Source organism: Balaenoptera borealis (genome assembly GCF_965194805.1).
Source record: "Balaenoptera borealis genome assembly, chromosome: 19".
Lineage (NCBI taxonomy): Eukaryota > Metazoa > Chordata > Mammalia > Artiodactyla > Balaenopteridae > Balaenoptera > Balaenoptera borealis.
The window spans coordinates 16772343-16789602 of NC_138878.1; the positions used below are offsets into that span (position 1 = coordinate 16772343).

Here is a 17260-nt window from a genome sequence, read left to right on the forward strand (position 1 = left end):
GCCTGGGAAGCCCCATCGACTTGGTCCTAGCGCCCACGTGGAATCTCCGTCCACGTCCCCCTGCCCTGCCACTCCTGAAAATGCTGCCAGGTTTTGTTTGCAACTAAGTCAGGGCTCCTAGCATCTGCCCAATTGGAAATAGCTTTTTTAATGAAAAGAGCCTAGCACTCGGAACCAGAAGTCTTGTGCTTGAGACACAGCTCTACTACCTCCTGGCTGCCTGACCTTGCCCAAATTCTCTGGGACTTAGCATCCCCCCCAGGAGGGGTTCCAATGGTTTCTTGCTCCATAGGTCTCAGGTAAATCATTTTACTGATTAGTAGCCCTGAAAGACTACCCAAGTGGGGAGGTGGATGGGGATGGGAGAAGGCTGATGAGGCCAGCTCCCTGCCCTCCATTCTGAGGCCTTCTCCCCATCTCCCCTCCTTGCCACCTGCCTGATCTGGAGAATCCTGTTTCCTCCACCACCACCACCACCCACCCTTTGCAGACAATGAGGTCTCACTTCCAAGCTTGCTCCAAGTCTAAGTCTCACTAAACCCAACTCCTGACCCCCACCTCAACACAAACACACTTTCTTGCCGGGGGTCTGTTCCCCTGCCACCTCTCACATAGGAGGGGTAAGGAACACGCAGTTAGTGCCTCAATCAGCCGGAGACTCAGGCCTCAGCATTCCAGCAGCTTCGGTCCGGAAAGTGCTGTTGGCAGCCTCGCCTCTCCGGGAAGCGCGGCCTCCGGGCGCTCTGCCCCGCCGTCCCGGGGAGCCTGCCGCGTACTTCCTCTGCAGGACTCCCGTCCTTCCTTCTCTCCCCCGCCCCCCCAGCCCGCAGCCATCGCACGCGCTTGCGGCCCAGGGGTCCCTAGGCCCTGCATCCACCGCCCAGGAACGCCCCCGCCCCCCTCTAGAGCTCACATGCCATGGGGGCGCTGCGGGCACTACTGCCCGCCTGCGCTCTGGGAAAGGGCAGGGGGCGCCGAGGCCAACCCAGCGACCTGCCGGGCGCTGGCGCCCCACCTCGGTGCAGTGCCGGAGGCGGTGCCCACCAGGTTAACGCAGCCGGGAAGACACTGGCCAGGCTTCTCGCCCACGCCAGAGCCTCGCCTTCTGGCGAAGGCGGTGCCGGCCACACCCACGTGCGGGTTTCCCAAGACCCAGCCTGGAAGGAACGGAAAACCCAAGGAATCAGTCGACCCAGGCCTCACTCATCTCCTCGGGGGCCCCAGCTACCTTGGCAAAGTGTGCCTGCAGACAAAGACGGCGTCCCCGGTGTCGCCGGCCCCCTCCTTTCCCAGGCGGGACACCCTCCTCCCCTGCTCAGGAAGTGGAGACATTACCTCGGCACCCCTACGCCACACAGGACCCAAGAAGGTCCCGCAGCTGGAGACCCCACGTGCAATCAGGCGCTGGTGCGGGGCTCTGCCTCAGGTGGCCCTGCCCAGACAGGGGGCCGTGTCACCCCCAGGCCGGTGGAGGGAGCCTCTTGCCCCCCATACCCTTCGCTCGGAAGGGATCCACGAGAGCTCGGCCCCGGTAGGCTAACGCGCACCCGGCTTCAAGGGCAAGAGGTTGGGGGCGCTCCCTAAGCCCTCCCCTCACCCCCAGAGATGCGGGAAAGAAAAAATCCCCAGACAAGGATGCACGCCGCCAATCTACTCCCAACACTTTGCGGGGCTGCCCAGTCTGCAGCCTCTCCAGCTGACAGGTGCGCCCTGCTGCGGGGCCCACACGCGTCGGGGTGGAAACTTGCGCGCGGGGTAGGGGCTCTTTCCTTTGCGCCCGGCCGCCCTCCCGGCCCCTCCGAGCCCGCAAGGGAAGGGGAGCCCAGGCCGCGGGTACGTGCGGCCGTGGCCCGGCTGACCCGCAGAAACCCGGGCGCCGAGCATCTCGGTGCCTGGACAGGTGCGAACCCCTGGGCGGGCCTGGGGCAGGGAGAGACTCCAGCCAGCCTCGTGCCCCTCACCGTCGCCCGCCTCCCAATCCATTCACAAAACAGGAGCCACAAGGGAGGAAGGGAGGAAGGGAGGAGAGGCTGGAGAAGGAGGATGGAGGAAGAAAGGGAGGAGGGGTCAGCGGGGAGGGGGCTGCAGGAACGGGAGCCGGGAAGCTTGGAGATGCCGCAGCCCTCAGCCCGCCTGCCGGCGCTGGACGCCGCGCCCGCACGGCCCTGGGAGCCGGCGGGGTCCGCGGGGCTCAGCAAGAGGCACCCCTGGAGCCCGGCGCGCCCGGGTACCCCGCGCAACCCGCCCCTCCGAGGCAGCCCGCCGGCCGGCCGGCCGGGCCTGCGCTCACCGTGCCGCCGGCTGCCCGCGCTCCGGTGCTCAGCAGGCCCGCGGCGGCTCCATGCCCCTCCTCCCGCTCCTCGCCGCCGCGCCTCGCTCCACCGTGCGCCGCCGCCACCGCGCGCTCCGACTGAAGAGCTCCGGCCCCGCCGAGCCGCCTTTAAGTACCGAGCGCGTCCCCGCCAGGAGAGGCGCCCTCCTCCGGCCCTGGGGCCGGGAAAGTTGGGGAGAGTGGGAGGGCTCCCCCGAGGGCCACGAGGTAGCACCTCCTTCCCGGTTCGGCCGGAGGTAGCCCCACGCGGCCGGCGGGCGGTGGGACGCAGGGTCCCGAGTGCACGCGGCTACTCCAGTTCGCAAAGACTCAAGAGTCTCCGCACCCTCCGAAACCGGGTTCCCCAACCGGGGCCGAAAGCCGAGCTCCTCCGCGCTCGTTCCGGGACCAACTAACTGCCCAGGGGGAGGTGGTCATTGTGCTCAACCTAGAACCTGAAGCGTAGTTAACTTCAGTATAACCCATAAGGGCTTCCAAAATTGTGACTCTCAGTTGCCCCTCCTCTGCAAAGCAGGCGAGCGGGTAGAAATCCCTCGACTGCTGCACGCGAAGGGACTGTGCGCTGTATAGGGTACTCCCTAAAGCCCAGACCCCAGAACCCTCCTGCCGGCAAAAAAAAAAAAAAAAAAAGGCGCAGAAGAGAATACTTGTTAAATACAAAAAGACTGGTCAAAGGTGTTAACAATTGTGAAATTGTGACAAGCTTAACTTTGAATCCCGCAGTGGGGCGCTGATGACTTTAAACGCTTTTTCAAAAGCTGCAATGGTTTTCCAAGAACCTTGGAAGTTCCGGTGTCCTAAAGCCAAAACCAACTCTCCTCTCCTTTTTACACCTTTATTTCCGACATCCATGACCTCCTATATTCCCAACTGATCTCATCACCAGAGGTTTCCAAGCTCCCAAAAGCTGGTGCTAGACTTGGGTGAGGTGAGGTCGCATGGGGTTGGGGGGAGGTGGGGAGTTCTTAGCAGAGGAAGTTAGTTTAGAACCAGCTGAACACGCTGGGTTTCTAAATCTCAGAAAATCTTGGAGGTATTATAATTGAAGACTAGTAAAAAACAAATTTACATATCTTCCAGATACACCTGGGACAATTTCCATCACTTTTTCCAAGCTGCAACAAATTTATAGGAACCTGAGTTGCAATCTGTAAGCTGCTCCTCTCAGAAGTCTTAGGGGCTCACCCTGACTCACTCTGGGCCACAGAGCTCACCCCTCAGTCCCCCAGGCAAGCAGAGCCCTGGCACACCTACTCCACCCACCCGCATCTTGTGTTACATAAACCAAATCATTTCTGGCTTTTGCTTGAGAAAATCATCACTAATATGCTACATGGTTTAAACATTCTTTGTGTGCTTTTTAAAACTAGTATTCGCGATGGGAATGTGTTTTGAACCTCAGATGGCCCCTAATAAGAGCAAACAATGCACAGGTGGAGAGAGAAGCCCTTGGTTAAGAGGAGGACTCTGGAGTCAGTTCTGCCACTAGCCGTGTGGCACTAACCTCAGTGTCTTCATCCCAGAAATGGGATTGAGTATCTACTTGACAGGGTTGTCACAAGGATTGAAGCGACTGACTGAGAGTAAGTGCTCAATAAAGGTTAACTGCAGCCAACTTCAACCAGAGAATGGCATCTGCTTGCCGATGCTATGCATTCTACATGCCTATCCCTCCAGGACGTGACACTTGGTGACAGGAAGTTCAGAGATCAGTGTTCATGAAAAATGCCTTGTCTCAATTGCATTACGGACTCCTTGAGCTCTAGGCCACCGCCTCTACATCCAGGGGCATCACAGAGCCTGGAGTTGCCAGAGACTAGAGGAGCTATCTGATTCTACCTCCCACCCAAATTTGCCATCTGCAAAATTTTAGAACAGGGAAAACAAGCAGGGGCTGGGCGGCAACAAAAATGAGTGCATCGGCCTGGTGGGGAGCCCATTTAAAGGAGATGTCCCTTTGAGAGGGAGGGCCCAACGTGGCCAGGTGCTCTGTTGTTGAGAAGCCAGAAATCCAGATTTTTATGTGAAATCTCCTCATATTGAAGTGTTAGCTACTAATTCAAACGTTAAAAAACACTCCACAGGCCAGGCCAAATGTGTCTGTGAGTCAGATCCAACCAACTGGCTGCTTGCAAGTGACCTGTTTAGACGCTCAAGGAATGGAGCAGCCAGTTTGGAAAGGTCCCGTCTGCCCTCAGCAACACAGCAACATGACTTCTTGGGTGCAAGTTTCCTGGGGCTGCTCCAGGATCATCTCATGCCTAGTTAATTTCTAAGGCCCCAAATTTGTCCCACAGGCTTAGTGCCTGTCTCACTCGGCTGGTTCCAGGGAGGTTTATAGGGGGTGCGCTGGTACAGCACAACCTCACTAGTCAGTTAAAACCTCCGAAATGAACAGCAGGTCCAGATGCAGTATTATGAGAACAGTAAACAGTCTGCCCATATCAATTGCCTTGGCCCCCTAAATGGCTTCCCCCGGGGAGCAAATTCTCTTTTTCTGGTCTGCAGGGCCAGCAACCTGGTGTTATCAGGCAGCTTGGAGAGCCTTTACCTTTGTGGCCCGGCAGGATTTGCCTGTAATTAACATCCACTTTGCCCTGTCCTATTTGCATTCATCTCTTCAGGGGGAGATGGGTAGGGGAATCCTTAAGGGGCTGATACAATAAAGCTCACGTTTATCTCTGCTTACCACTGGGGATTTAGAAATAGGACTAATTCCATACCCAATTACTTAAAAATGTGAATTCAGAGGTTGCTGAATTGGCTTTTACACAGGTTCCAGAGGGTAAACCTCCTATTCAGCTCTGTAGCAGAAGATTCACGCGGCATTTCAACATTCATTTACCAAACACTGAAGACCTGCTCTGAGCAGAGAAGGATGCTTTGGCACTGCAAAGTCTCAGGCTGGTCCCTGCCATCTAGATGGTTATCCGTTTTGAAGACAAATATACTTGAAAAATTAAGTCACCGTACAAGAAAGTTTATAATTAAATGTTGATGAGAGAATCCAACTGCAAGAGTTTGAAGATTTCGGGAAAGAGATCTCTGTGAGCTGGTATGGGCTGGGCAGAGTTTCATGGAGGACTTGAGCTGACTGTGTAGAGAGACAACAGCATTCTAGACAGGAAACAAAGCTTACGAACAAGAGTAGGTAGAGGAATGGGTGAGGTGTGTTTGAAGGCCAGCAAAGAGAGGTCTGGATGAAACAAGAAATTTACACTGAAGAAGTTGCAATGGTGCCTGCTCTGTAGAAAGTGCCTGATAAAGTCTAGCTGCAGAGAAGAAGGAAGCTAGGGATGGATTCTGGAAGGCCCTGGATGACTGAATAAGGAGTTTGGATTTTATCCAGTAGGTAACAGAGAATACTGAAGATGTCAGAGCAAGGTAGTAAGAGGTTAAAAGTATTGTTTGGGGATGGCTGAGCCAGTGGTGTTTTGGGGTAAGGACTAGGAATGGGGTAGGAGACCTGTAAGGAGGCAGATAAACCACAAAAAAGGGATGAGAAAGGGCAGCTGTGAGAATTGTTGGTGCTGCCCTCAGGAAGTGGAGGTGAGGGCAGGCAGTGCCAACTATCTTGGGCACAAGTGAGAGTACAGGTGGAGGAATGATCAAGGAAAAGAGACTTCTACAGTTCGGAGGGTGGAGGGGGCCATTCTCAAAGCTCTGGAGGGTTTGAGATGACTGAAGCTGACAGTACCACAAACATATATTTCACCTTTCAACTAATTTTCAAATCCAAACCCATGAAATACTCAAATACCTTTGTGCCAATAGGAGCCTGCCATTCGATCCTTCTTGTCATCACTCGTGCTTGAAGCTGTGGGACAACCCTGCCAGCCAGTAACCAGGAGTCGCTTTGCTCCGCTGGTAGCCTAGTGAATGACTGGGCGGGGGAGGGGCGGAGGGATGTTCTAGCTCCACAGGCTGCCCCCTCCCCCTCTGACCTCACGCTTTAGTGCTCCACCCTGGCATCCAGCCCACAGCCTCTAGCGAAGCCAAGCAGAATGGGGGATGGCAGCCAAGCCACCGGGTCTCCCCCAACCCCTCCAGTCTTCATCCCATCCACTTACTCTGGGCTGACCACAATCAAAACCTCTTGAAGGTAATGGAGGTGAATTTAAATTGACCCCCAGAGAGTAGCTGGTTATGCTCCCCAGCTGACCACACAGGCCTCCTCCTCAAGGCAGCCTAATCTACCACACTCGTTCATACATAATTCCAAGTGGAAAGTGTGTGCCTTGATAGCGGCAAGGCAGCTACTACCAAACAAAGTTACCCTTTCATAACTCTTCCCTCTTACCGACAAGTACTCTGTAATCAGTACCATTTCTAGGTGCTACGTTTGAAGAAGCAGGCTTAAGGACTTTTCTGTCCTGCAGTTACAATGGTCAGATTTTAACTCCAGTCTCTCTCCTTGGATAGAAGAGTCATTTTCATTTCAAATTAAAGGGCCTCTGCTCTGCTGGAGGCAGAGCTGCCAGCTCCTACTAAGGGGCTAGGTTCTTTTATGCTGGCTTGAAGGTCAGGATTAGAAGGGCACACAGAACGATAACCAAGTGTCAAGCCAGACCTGGAGATGTTTTCTTGAAATCCTCAACAGGAAAAGCTCTTCCTGGCCATCTTTCCTTCCTCTCCCTCCCCCCAGGTGAATGCAGAAAGAAATCCAGAAGGCGATTTTAAACCATAACCTACCTTCTTGGCAGAATATTGTGCAGCTACTAAATATAATGTAATGTTCGGGAAGAGAATGTAGGAATAGGCAAAAATGCTTATAATGCAATGCTAAGTAAAAAAGGCAGGATACAAAAATTGTCATGTATGAATGACTACATTTACGTTGTTGTTTTCTTTTGAATCCTATGAATTAAAGGGCAGGAGAGAAATTCACCCAGATATTAAGATCAGGTTTGTTTGGATGGTAGAACAATGAATTTTTTCTCTTTGCCCTTTTCTCTGTATTCTCCAAACATTCTATAAATAAGTATAATAGTCTTGTAATAAAAAGATTATTTTAAAATGATATGAATTGTAAATTCACAGAATTTCCTTCTCAACTAGCGCTGGGTGGGATACAGCCCATATCATACATGGGCTCATGTGAAAAAGTCTGGCAACCTCAGTCTACTGAGAAAGCAGGAAAGTTGGGAGGGCCAGGATATAGGATCAGTGGTAGCCAAAACTCCAGTACTTTGCTTTATTTAAATCCCTCCCACTGTTCCTTTGAGAAAATTTTTGCAGGGAAGAGGGCAGTATGTAGAGCTGTGCCTGCTCACCCAGCAACTCTGAGTGAATTATAAAAAGACTCCTTCTTCCTTCCTCCTGGCAACACAGCCCAGAGCCAGGGCACCGGCTTGCCTGGCACGGCCCAGCTGGTGTCAGCCCCACTCAGCCCCTTGTCCAGGGTCGCGGTGATCCTGGGGAAGGGAGGCAGGTGCACTAAATGTGGGCTCTAGTAGTACCCTGAAAGGATGCTTTTCCTGAAAAAAAGTATTTCCAAGAATGATGATGTCAACAGCATTGCACTCCTGCCCGGGGAGAGGCTGTCTCCTCTGGGTGCTGTAAACCCACCCCCATGCCAGTACCAGTGGGTATGTCCACACCCACACGTGCGTGTAACATACTGTGCACAGAACGGACACACGCATACTTGCTCATTACACAAGCGCACACTCACTTTCCCGGACTTGAGCGGGATGCAATCGCAGCCTACAGCCCCAGTTGCAGGATCAGCAGGAGAAGAACAAAGCCACTTAAGGTAACCTTGTTCCAAATTCATTTGGCTTCGTTACAATAACATCAACCACAGTTCTTAAATGTGCTGGCGCTTCTGCTTCATGTCCTTTTTCTTGATTAAAGACACTGTTAGTCACTGTCACAGAAGAGGTCTGAAGCTGGATCCTCCAAAAAAGCAATTAGAGAAGAGCTGAGGGTAGAGGCAGTTCCCGTCGGCTCCTTCGTGGGGAGAGACCCCCCAAAATATGCCCCACTCTCAGATTCTTGTTAGGATACCCCCCCTAACACACTCACACTCTCTCTCTCTCCCTCCCACTCCCTCTCTCTCTCTCTCTCTCCTGTTTTCTCACCAGATAAGCTAATGTAGTGGTTCTCACGTCTGGCTGCTGCACATTAGACTTTTAAAACCTGGGGAGCTTTTTGAAAAACACTAATGCCTGGACACTATCCCAGATCGATTTAGTCACATTCACTGGGGGTGAGCCCCAGGCTTGAATTTTTTATTTAATTCCCTAGGAGATTCTATTACACATCCAGCAGTGAGAACACATCCTGAGGATTCTCCTCAGCTGGGTTTGCAAGTGCATTTCTAGCACTGGGAGGACAGCAGACAGACAGCCAGTCCCAGAGGTGAGCTCCAGAGCGTACAAGTATCTGTCCATTTTCCTCCAGCACCATGCCTGCCACACTTGTTTGAATTAAGTGACCTTAAAAACTTAACAATGAACCAATGAGCTATTAAGCCAGAAGGAAAAAAAAGAAAAAGGAGATAAGACGCTGATTTGAGATGGAAATTAGGAGGGAGAGCCAAGGAGAAACAGAGGCGGGCAGACAGGACCAGCTGGGCACGTCACTCCCCAGATCTCCGAATCTACCTGGAATTGGGTTGATATAATCTTTTTGTTAGCAAAGGTGCTGCCTGCTTTTTCCAGAAGAACTGGGGGAAAGCCATGGAGGAGAGAGTTGCCAAAAACAACTAGGATTAGTTTTTGTTTTACAAAGGACAGGACTTCTGCACACTGAGGGCTTTTCCCACCTAGAGGACGGGTTAGGGTAGCGGATCTGGGCTGCTCTCTTTTGGGGCATGGAGTCTCCACGACTCTCTCTCACATGGTCCTGGCCTTGGCCACAGAGAAACACCCACATGGCTGATGCTGGAGCCTTGTTCTTTGCACTCTCTGAACAGCACTGATACAGTTTCTTTGGAAAGTGGCAGGGGGACTCACCCCAGGCCCAGCTCTTCGAAGCATCAGCACCACCATTCTTTTAGTAAAGACAGCCTAATTTCAGGTTGGCCCTTCCCTAAGATTAACATGGTCACCATAGGTTTTGAAGTTTGGAAAGTGGTGTGCGGTCTAATAAAGGGGTGTGTGAATGTGCCCCACCCAGGCACTGTTCTGAGCAGGTTTTAGCTCTTAAGGCAGACAGTGAAGATTAAATTTTACATCATTTAATAAACCACTTAAATGCCCAGTAGCTCTTCCTAGTTCCCCAGCAGAGAGGGTGCTCCTGCAGCTCCGAAGCTGCCCCACAAACTGCCCTCCTCTCGTAATACCAACAATTCTCACCCTCAGCCCCCTTGCATCTCTGAGATGGAGTTAGGTGCTGGCTAACTGGTTCCTATAAGAACTAGCAAATCAGAAGCAAAGACTTCTAGCAAAGTCAGAAGTTTCTCTGCTCTAGTGCACTCACTCGCTTCTCCCTTTTTCTCTTCCCATCTGCAAGAACTTATCTCTCTGGACCTTATTTTTCCCTTCCGCAAAATAGAGCCATTAATTCCAGTCTCATTATTTTCTCTGAAGGAATGGTATGGAATAGAGCTATCAACGTATATATGCGAGAAATACATACACAAGCATTAAAACGATCCATTGTTATCATTCTGAGATACCAAAATCTGAGAACCGAAACCCTGCTTACAGGAGGTAAAAGGGTAAAACAAACAAAAAACAACAAACCTTCAAAGGAGACATTTCTGGGCTCTGACTGGAGTTCATGGGAAGACTTACTACATTTTCTATGTTCCCACACACGACGCGGCAGCTTCAAGGGTCTACTACCTTAGCCACCCCCAGAAAGAAGAATAGGCCTTTCAATGAGCAATTTACAAAAGCTGCCAAAGTACAGGAGCGGGTGGGCTGGGGGGCTTTAGCAAATATCATCTCCGGCTGCTGGGCAAACTACAAGGTCAAAAACAAGATTTATAACAAGTTCTGGTGTTTGAGGTTAGGTTTTGATGTACGTGGACACTATCTGGAGGGAATCGGGGCTGAGGTTTATCTTGACATACATGGTCCATCTGAACAAGCAGGGAACCACTGTCTTTATCCTCACTTATATTAACAGTTTTTTACCACTTGGAAATATAGTGTCTATTGGGTGGTAAAGCACAGTGGCTAAAAGCTCAGCCTTGGGAGCCAGACTGCCTGGGTCCAAATACTGGTTTGGCTACTTCTCACTAACTACGTAATCTGGAGCAAGTAATTAGCCTCTTGTGTGCCTCAGTTTTCCCATCTGTAAAACAGGGATAATAATAATACCTACCTCGGGACTTCCCTGGTGGCGCAGTGGTTAAGAATCCGCCTGCCAGTGCAGGGAACACAGGTTTGAGCCCTGGTCCGGGAAGATCCTACAATGCCTCGGAGCAAGTAAGCCTGTGCGCCACAACTACTGAGCCTGCGCTCTAGAGCCCGTGCTCTGCAACAAGAGAAGCCACCACAATGAGAAGCCCGCTCACTGCAACAAAGAGTAGCCCCCGCTCGACGCAACTAGAGAAAGCCCGCGTGCAGCAACGAAGACCCAACGCAGCCAAAAATAAATAAATAAATAAATTAATTAATTAATTAATAAAAATAATAATACCTACCTCATGGGCCCAGTGTGAGGATTTAGTGGATTAATATATGTCAAGTGTACAGAAGAGCACAATAAGCTCTTTATAGTGTTAACTGATTATGATGTACAGTGATGTAGAGCTACAGCAATCATTCATCCTGGGTTTTACAGGATGAACCTGATACTTTAAGGGGCCGTCAGACCCGATGTCCTGAGTCTGGTGTGGAAACCGTGGTCATTATCCTGGGGACACCTCAAACCCCATGAGAAGGCATACCCTAACACTCAGGACGGAGTCTCAGAGCTGAGAGCCTAGTCAGAGCTCTTTTGAATACACCTGCTGGAGCTCAGGATTTCTCTCCAGGACGAGTACTCGTAGCTGGACTTTGGCTGCCGGTGAGCATACTTGCAAAGTGGTATTGTGCCCCTACCGGTGGTTTTGATACACAGAAAACTCCATCCCCTGAAGATTTCCTGGGCCTGAATTATTTAGAGAATGGTGTTAACACTTTGCTGTGGTGACTGAACCTGCACTGCATGGCTATTAAAGCAGTGTCAGCTGAGGATGGCGGAACGTAGATCGGCACAAGCGTGTTGCTGGAAGGAACACTGAAAATGTTCATATCTTCTGGATCCAGCCTTCCAACCTCTTAGGACTTATCCTATAGAAACACTTCAGTATGCAAAGAGTTATGCTTGAGAATCATTGAAGAATCATTGGAACTTAGAAATAATTCAACTGACCATCAAGAGGCAAATGCTTAAAGCAGCTGTGGCTCATCTATACAATGGAAGACACGCCACATCACAGGGGAGAGGGGGCTGTAAGTACTGAGTGTCTCCAAGGTATGTGACTAAAAAAAAAATCTATGGGACACTCTTTATGGTGACAATCCCATTTTTGTTTTTGAAAGCAGTAATGTATATTCCTGTTCATTTGGGAAAAGGATGAAAGGAAGGAAAGATCTGGAGGGATATACACCCAACTGCTGGTCAGTGGTAACCTTGGGGTAGGAGTGGAGGTGAGATTGTGCGAATTCTTCTTTGTTACATATACTTTAAATTTGTTATTAATTCATAAAACATATAATCTGCGCGCGCGTGCACACACACACACACACACACACACACACACACACACACGCACGCAGCCAGGGCATTTGTACCTGAGGGCTCTGCCGCTCCTCAGCACCCTGAGGGCAGGGGGCCAGCACAGGGTCGGCATCCCTCAGCTCGTGTCAGCGGAGTTCCAATGACTGCTTCGTGGGACCCACATGCCGGGGCTCCTGTGTGTATATGAGCTCCGGAGTGCTTCCCAAACTGTGCTCTAGTTGAAAGGGCTTTGCTGCTATACTAATTTTGCGGGGAGAGGCTCCATAGGATTCAAGAGATGTTCAAAAGAGTCTGCCTCAAGCCCCCCAGGAGACTTGGGCCAAATTCCACCAAAAGGGAATAACAACAGTTTGCCTCTCTGTTCCACGATGTTGTTGTATCATACAAGTTCATGGGTAAAAAACGACCTTCCAAACTAAAGGAAACACAGAGTAACTGATCTTGCTATTCTATGCCCCCAGGGACTGCAGAGTGTCATGGGGGTGGGGGCAGGTAATACCTGAGCCTCCTGGGAGTACGGACCTACTTGAGTCAGCATGAAGAACACTGGGGAGGGACAACAGGGATGACCCTTCAAATAAGTGGGTGCAGCCCCTTCCAGGGCTGATGGTGCAGGTCTGCGCCGCCTCTACACCTGCTGGCAGGCACGGGGTACGCTGAGCACAGCCCTGAGCCCCGCCAACAGGGAAGAGTGCAGCAGCCGGTGTTCTAAGAAGACAACTCCCCAACCCCCAAGTGGCCAGTCAGCTCCGAGGAGAGTGGTGCGTGGAAGTGAGGTGCCGCGCGCACCGCAGGGAGGCTGCCGCGTGTGACTGCAGAAGCTCTGTGGCTGCAGAACTCGCTGGAGGACACAGCAGAGCCCTTAGAGGTCACGCCTGCTGCTGTCCAGGGGGCAGTGGAAGAAGACCACCCCCCACGCCCCCGTCGTGGTCAGGGCAGAGTGGCTTGCCTCCCACAGCCCACCCTGGAACTCAGCTCCCGTTTTGACTCTCTCCCTTGCCACCGAAATTCCAGCTGCGCTTTTGGATTTCTGTGCAAAGAGACTCCAGAAGCCAATCTGGTTTCGTACAGGTCAGGTGAATCATCCCCCAACCAACTGATCAACTTTCACGTGTCTTGGCCATCCCTCCACTGCAGGTGGCAGGCAAGGCTCCCTTCACGCACAGCCTCACAAAGGGATGGAGCAGAGCAGGGACGGAGGCCAGACCAACCCGCCTGCTGTCCTCTTTCTTCCGGGGCCAACGAGGGGAAACGGCTGCTGCCAAAGAAGGGGTTGGTGGAAGGGGATGGGGCTCACCGCTTCCAAACTGAGAAAAAACTGTGGTTGGATGTGAACTCCTTCTGGCTCAATATATTTCCCATTTTATAGCTTTTATCATCTTGGCCTCAAAGCACTTTCCAAAAACAAGCTGAAGGGGCTTCAGGTGGAAACAGGTCTGTGGCTGCCCCCTCACTCCGAGCGGTGCACAGGCTCCACACTGCTCGGCACGTCGCCCCCTGCGCCCCCTGCGCTCCACTTCCCGCCCGCTCGCCGGGCTCCGCAGCGCTGCCCCTCCTCTCTCACCTCCGGGCCCTGGCACTTGCCACTCCCTCTGCCTGGACCGCTCTTCCCTCAAGTACCTTCATGGCCGCTCCTTCACCTCCTTCTGATCCTTACTCAAACTTCAACTTCTCAGTGAGGGCTGCTCTGGACAACTTATCCAAACTCACAGCTCTCACCCCATACACTCCTCACCCCTCCTTCCCGACTTGATATTTCCCTAGAGCATTTATCACCATTTGATAGCCTGCTTTATTCTTTATCTTACTTGTTGCCTGTCTCCTCCTGCTACAACGTAAGCTTCCCCTGAAGGTAAGCATTTTGTTCACTGCAGTGTTCTCCACACCTGGTGCAGCGTCTGGCACATAGTAGGTGCTCAACAAATTGTTGTCGTTGTCTGTGATTTGCTTTCCTACCCTCCTGGTCCCTGGTCAGCCCTTAAACGTGGATGGGTCGGCAGAGCCATAGGAAAGTGAAGGAATGGAGAAGAGAGGTGAAGAAAGAAGAATATGAAAATATGGAAAAGTATGTGTTTGGAGAGATGATAAGGAGCAAAGTGCAAGTTAAGAGATTTTTGATTAAATAACAGAAAGTGTGCAGAAGGGTAAGTTTGTGCCAAGGAGGAAGGACAAAACAGCAGAGAGGGAAACTCTCCAGAATGTCCAGTAAGTCTAACCTGATCAACCAGTCGACACTTGGGCAGAGAGCCTGGGGTATGGCTGCAGCCACAGCTTTGGGCCCCTGCCTGTCTCTTGCCACAGTGCCATCCTCTGGAGACCAAGGGAGATGTGCTGGTGGCCTAGAAGAGGAGGAAGAAGCAGGGAAGGGAAGGGGGGCAAGTAAAAGACCAATGAGTGATACAGGGGGCGTGGGACAGACTGCTATGCAGTGGAGGGGACTGGAGGTGCGAGGCCAGGAGAGCTTCTGCGGCAGAGACACAGGGAGGAGACCGGAGGAGCAGCAGGAGAAGGCGGCCTCACAGGGAGACGAGACGGGCGGAGGCGGGAGGCAAGCACAGGACGCCGCTGTTACACACAGCCAGACACACCTCACGGGCCTGTGCAGGAAAGTGGCACTATTGCTCCTGCCATCTGCCCCTGGAGTTCTGTGCCTTTTTCTTTTTTTTAAGTTTTGCGTTTTTATTATCGTAAAGCTCTCAATTCTCATGCTCTTTCTCAAGGATGGAGACATATATAGATATAGATATCTATATATCTATATACATAAACATGGGAGATTATTTTACAATTTGGTAATTTTTAATATTTTGGTCATATCTGGTGTTTAGAAGGGTTACATTAAGGTATCCTCCCCTTGAGTTTGGTAACAAGGACAGAAAAGGTCACTCTCTGAAACTGAATCCATCAAAATCAATAAAGAACAGATGCTTTTAGCCAGTTGCCAAATAATTCAAATTAAGAGGCAATTTATAAATGGAGATAAGGGGACCAGAATGCTTTGTGAGGCGCTCCCTAGACTAGGTGTTTAGAGAGTGTCTCAGTCTAATCAAGTTGATCAATTAGGATATGTCCTCAGAACTGAAATACATTTAATGCAAATAAAGTAAGTTAAACCAACCGTCTAACATACCTAATCTGATTATCTTAAGTGGGTTTTATGAGGTTTAGTTAGAGGAAGGCCAAGAAATAAAAACTTTTAGTGTATATCCAGCTGGTCCAAAGGAGATTCTTCTCTGATTTGAAAGCCCAGTCCTGATTTTCTAGACATCCTTGATTTGGAGAATGGAATAATCCAGCTACCTTAGCTGAACGGAAATATTCCTTGAAAACACCTGACTGCCTTTGTTCACTGCTCTCTAGGCTAACCTGGGGGCCATAGCTGTCTGTGAGCTGGCCTCTTTAAAGGGATGCTCATCACAAAGGTTCTAAGCTAAGGACGTGTCTGTAATCTGGCCAGAAGAAAATAGCCTGATGTTAACTGACAAGTGGGCCTGCTTGTAGACAGTCCTTCAGTCACCTGAGAGTTTTGGGAAATTGTGTTTTGGTTCTGCTAGGCCTGGTCACCAGAGAGTGGGGATAGAACCCTGTGATAAAATTCAGCCCTGCAGAGCTGAGGACTGGTTAAGGACTCTGGGTTAGCCTCACCAAGGTGTTGACGACTGGGAGGGGTTGTCTGAAGCAATCATCCAGTATGTCCTCTTTGTCTTCTCTTTTAGCTGCAATCAAAATTCAGTAGCCAAAATATATAAATAGATAAAAAGACGTCTAGAGTGCTACGTGTGAAATGACTTCAGTAAACCTGGCATCAGGTCACCAATACACAATGCACTTTCCAACAGGCATTTAGTACGAACACATTGTCTAAGCATTCCTCTTTCTCAAGGAGCAGAAGACTGAAGGTGGGATATAAACTCTCTCATCTGAGATGTTTGTGGCTTTTTTCTCCTATAATCAGGGCAACTCTGTGCTAACAGTAGCAGAGGGAGTGAAAGAAAATGGCCTGGGAGGGCAAACACAGCACTTACCTTTCTTCTCTGGAAGATTCAACCAGCTTGATTCTCTTTTCTGGAGATCAAATCCTCAGCGCCATAGCTTTCCATCTCAAAAGCAGAAGACCAGATTCAGACCTGTTATTCTTTCCAGCCAAGATAGTTTTATTCCAGTTTTGCATGTTTTGATAACAATTTCCTTTCCCTCCCTACCTACAATTGCATCTCTGTACCCTGAAATGCCTCTTGAGCATCCAAGGATGACAAGCTCTGGCTGCTCCTCATTACAAGAGGGACAATCTCACCATGAAAGAATATCAAGACATGTGACACATGGGTGGGCCAACCTCTTCTACTCAAGTCGCAAGAGAATGGTCAATTAATCAAATTCCACCGGTTGTGTTAAAAATATACTGCCATCAGGTAGACATCCTTCTCTAAATGCTACAGGACAGTGAAAAATGTGCAGATTAATGAGATCTGTAATCTTTTTGTCTTTTATCGGCACACACTTCAGGCTGGATGCAGGATGGCTAAATAGATGCTTTAGGAAGGTCAGCCTGAAGACACACATGACCAGAGACATAAAGCCACTTCCAGGGGCAGCCATATTGCCAGCACCAAAGGGGCAGTGGGGCCACCTGCTTGAAGGCTTGGGCACTGCTCTGGCTGCTTGGTCCCTCTGCCTCCTCCATGTCCTTTGAGGTTGGTCTACGGCAGGACCATGATCTTTTTCTCCAGCTTCTGTGGTGGGAACAGGAAGTTTCTCATTATCTCATCCAGCTCTTCCAGGGCCAGCTGGGCATGGAGCTTGGCCACGTCATCGGGCTCCAAACGTACCACGTGCTTCAGCAGGTGGTAGAGATCCTTGAGGACGTCCCTCAGCACCTGGATGAGAGAGACAGAGTCATGGCCATCTGTCTACTGTGCCAACATTTCTCAGAATGACCTAACTGCCTTCTCCTGTCTTGAGGAGTTCTGTGAGGAAACCCACAGGCTCCTTTAAGAAGATAACGCATGGCCCTCTCAGGTTGGAGATTGAGTGGGGCAGCTGTACTGAGGTGGGCTTCCTTTTGGGCTTCTCATGCACTCCTGACCCCTCACTACACTGGCCTTGGTGCTGCTGCTCCCTTTTAGCCCCAGACCCAAGTGATCCCAGACCCTTCCCTTCAGTTCCAAGGCATGGCACAGACCTCAGGACCACAGGCAGGCAGTACTGCCCAGATGCGGCTGCTCCTAGAGCATGTTTACCAGCATT

General features: G+C 50.9%; 2 protein-coding genes and 1 long non-coding RNA gene across 7 annotated transcripts in view; 1 reads left to right on the forward strand and 2 right to left on the reverse strand.

Annotated features, from left to right (window-relative positions):
• HAS3 (hyaluronan synthase 3) overlaps positions 1-17260 on the reverse strand; it is a 229423-nt gene that overhangs the window by 9309 nt on the left and 202854 nt on the right. The window contains exons 1-2 of one of the 5 annotated variants that reach the window (XM_082369889.1): positions 16039-16145; positions 15659-15729 (exon numbers count right to left, since the gene is read on the reverse strand). The gene's annotated coding sequence lies outside the window, so the exon portion shown is untranslated. Of the gene's footprint in view, positions 1-2290; positions 16016-16038; positions 16162-17260 lie in introns of those variants that run through there. The other 4 variants (XM_082369887.1, XM_082369890.1, XM_082369888.1 and 1 more) reach the window with 4 other exon arrangements.
• Positions 16144-17260, reverse strand: part of TANGO6 (transport and golgi organization 6 homolog) — a 178982-nt gene continuing 177865 nt past the window's right edge. The window contains exon 18 of the mRNA XM_082369795.1: positions 16144-16890. Coding sequence (XP_082225921.1) covers positions 16714-16890 — 177 coding nt within the window. The 3' untranslated portion in view covers positions 16144-16713. The remainder of the gene's footprint in view (positions 16891-17260) is intronic.
• Positions 16897-17260, forward strand: part of LOC309617566 — a 147484-nt gene continuing 147120 nt past the window's right edge. Inside the window, exon 1 of the long non-coding RNA XR_014238046.1 lies at positions 16897-17063. This is a non-coding gene — a long non-coding RNA (uncharacterized lncRNA). The remainder of the gene's footprint in view (positions 17064-17260) is intronic.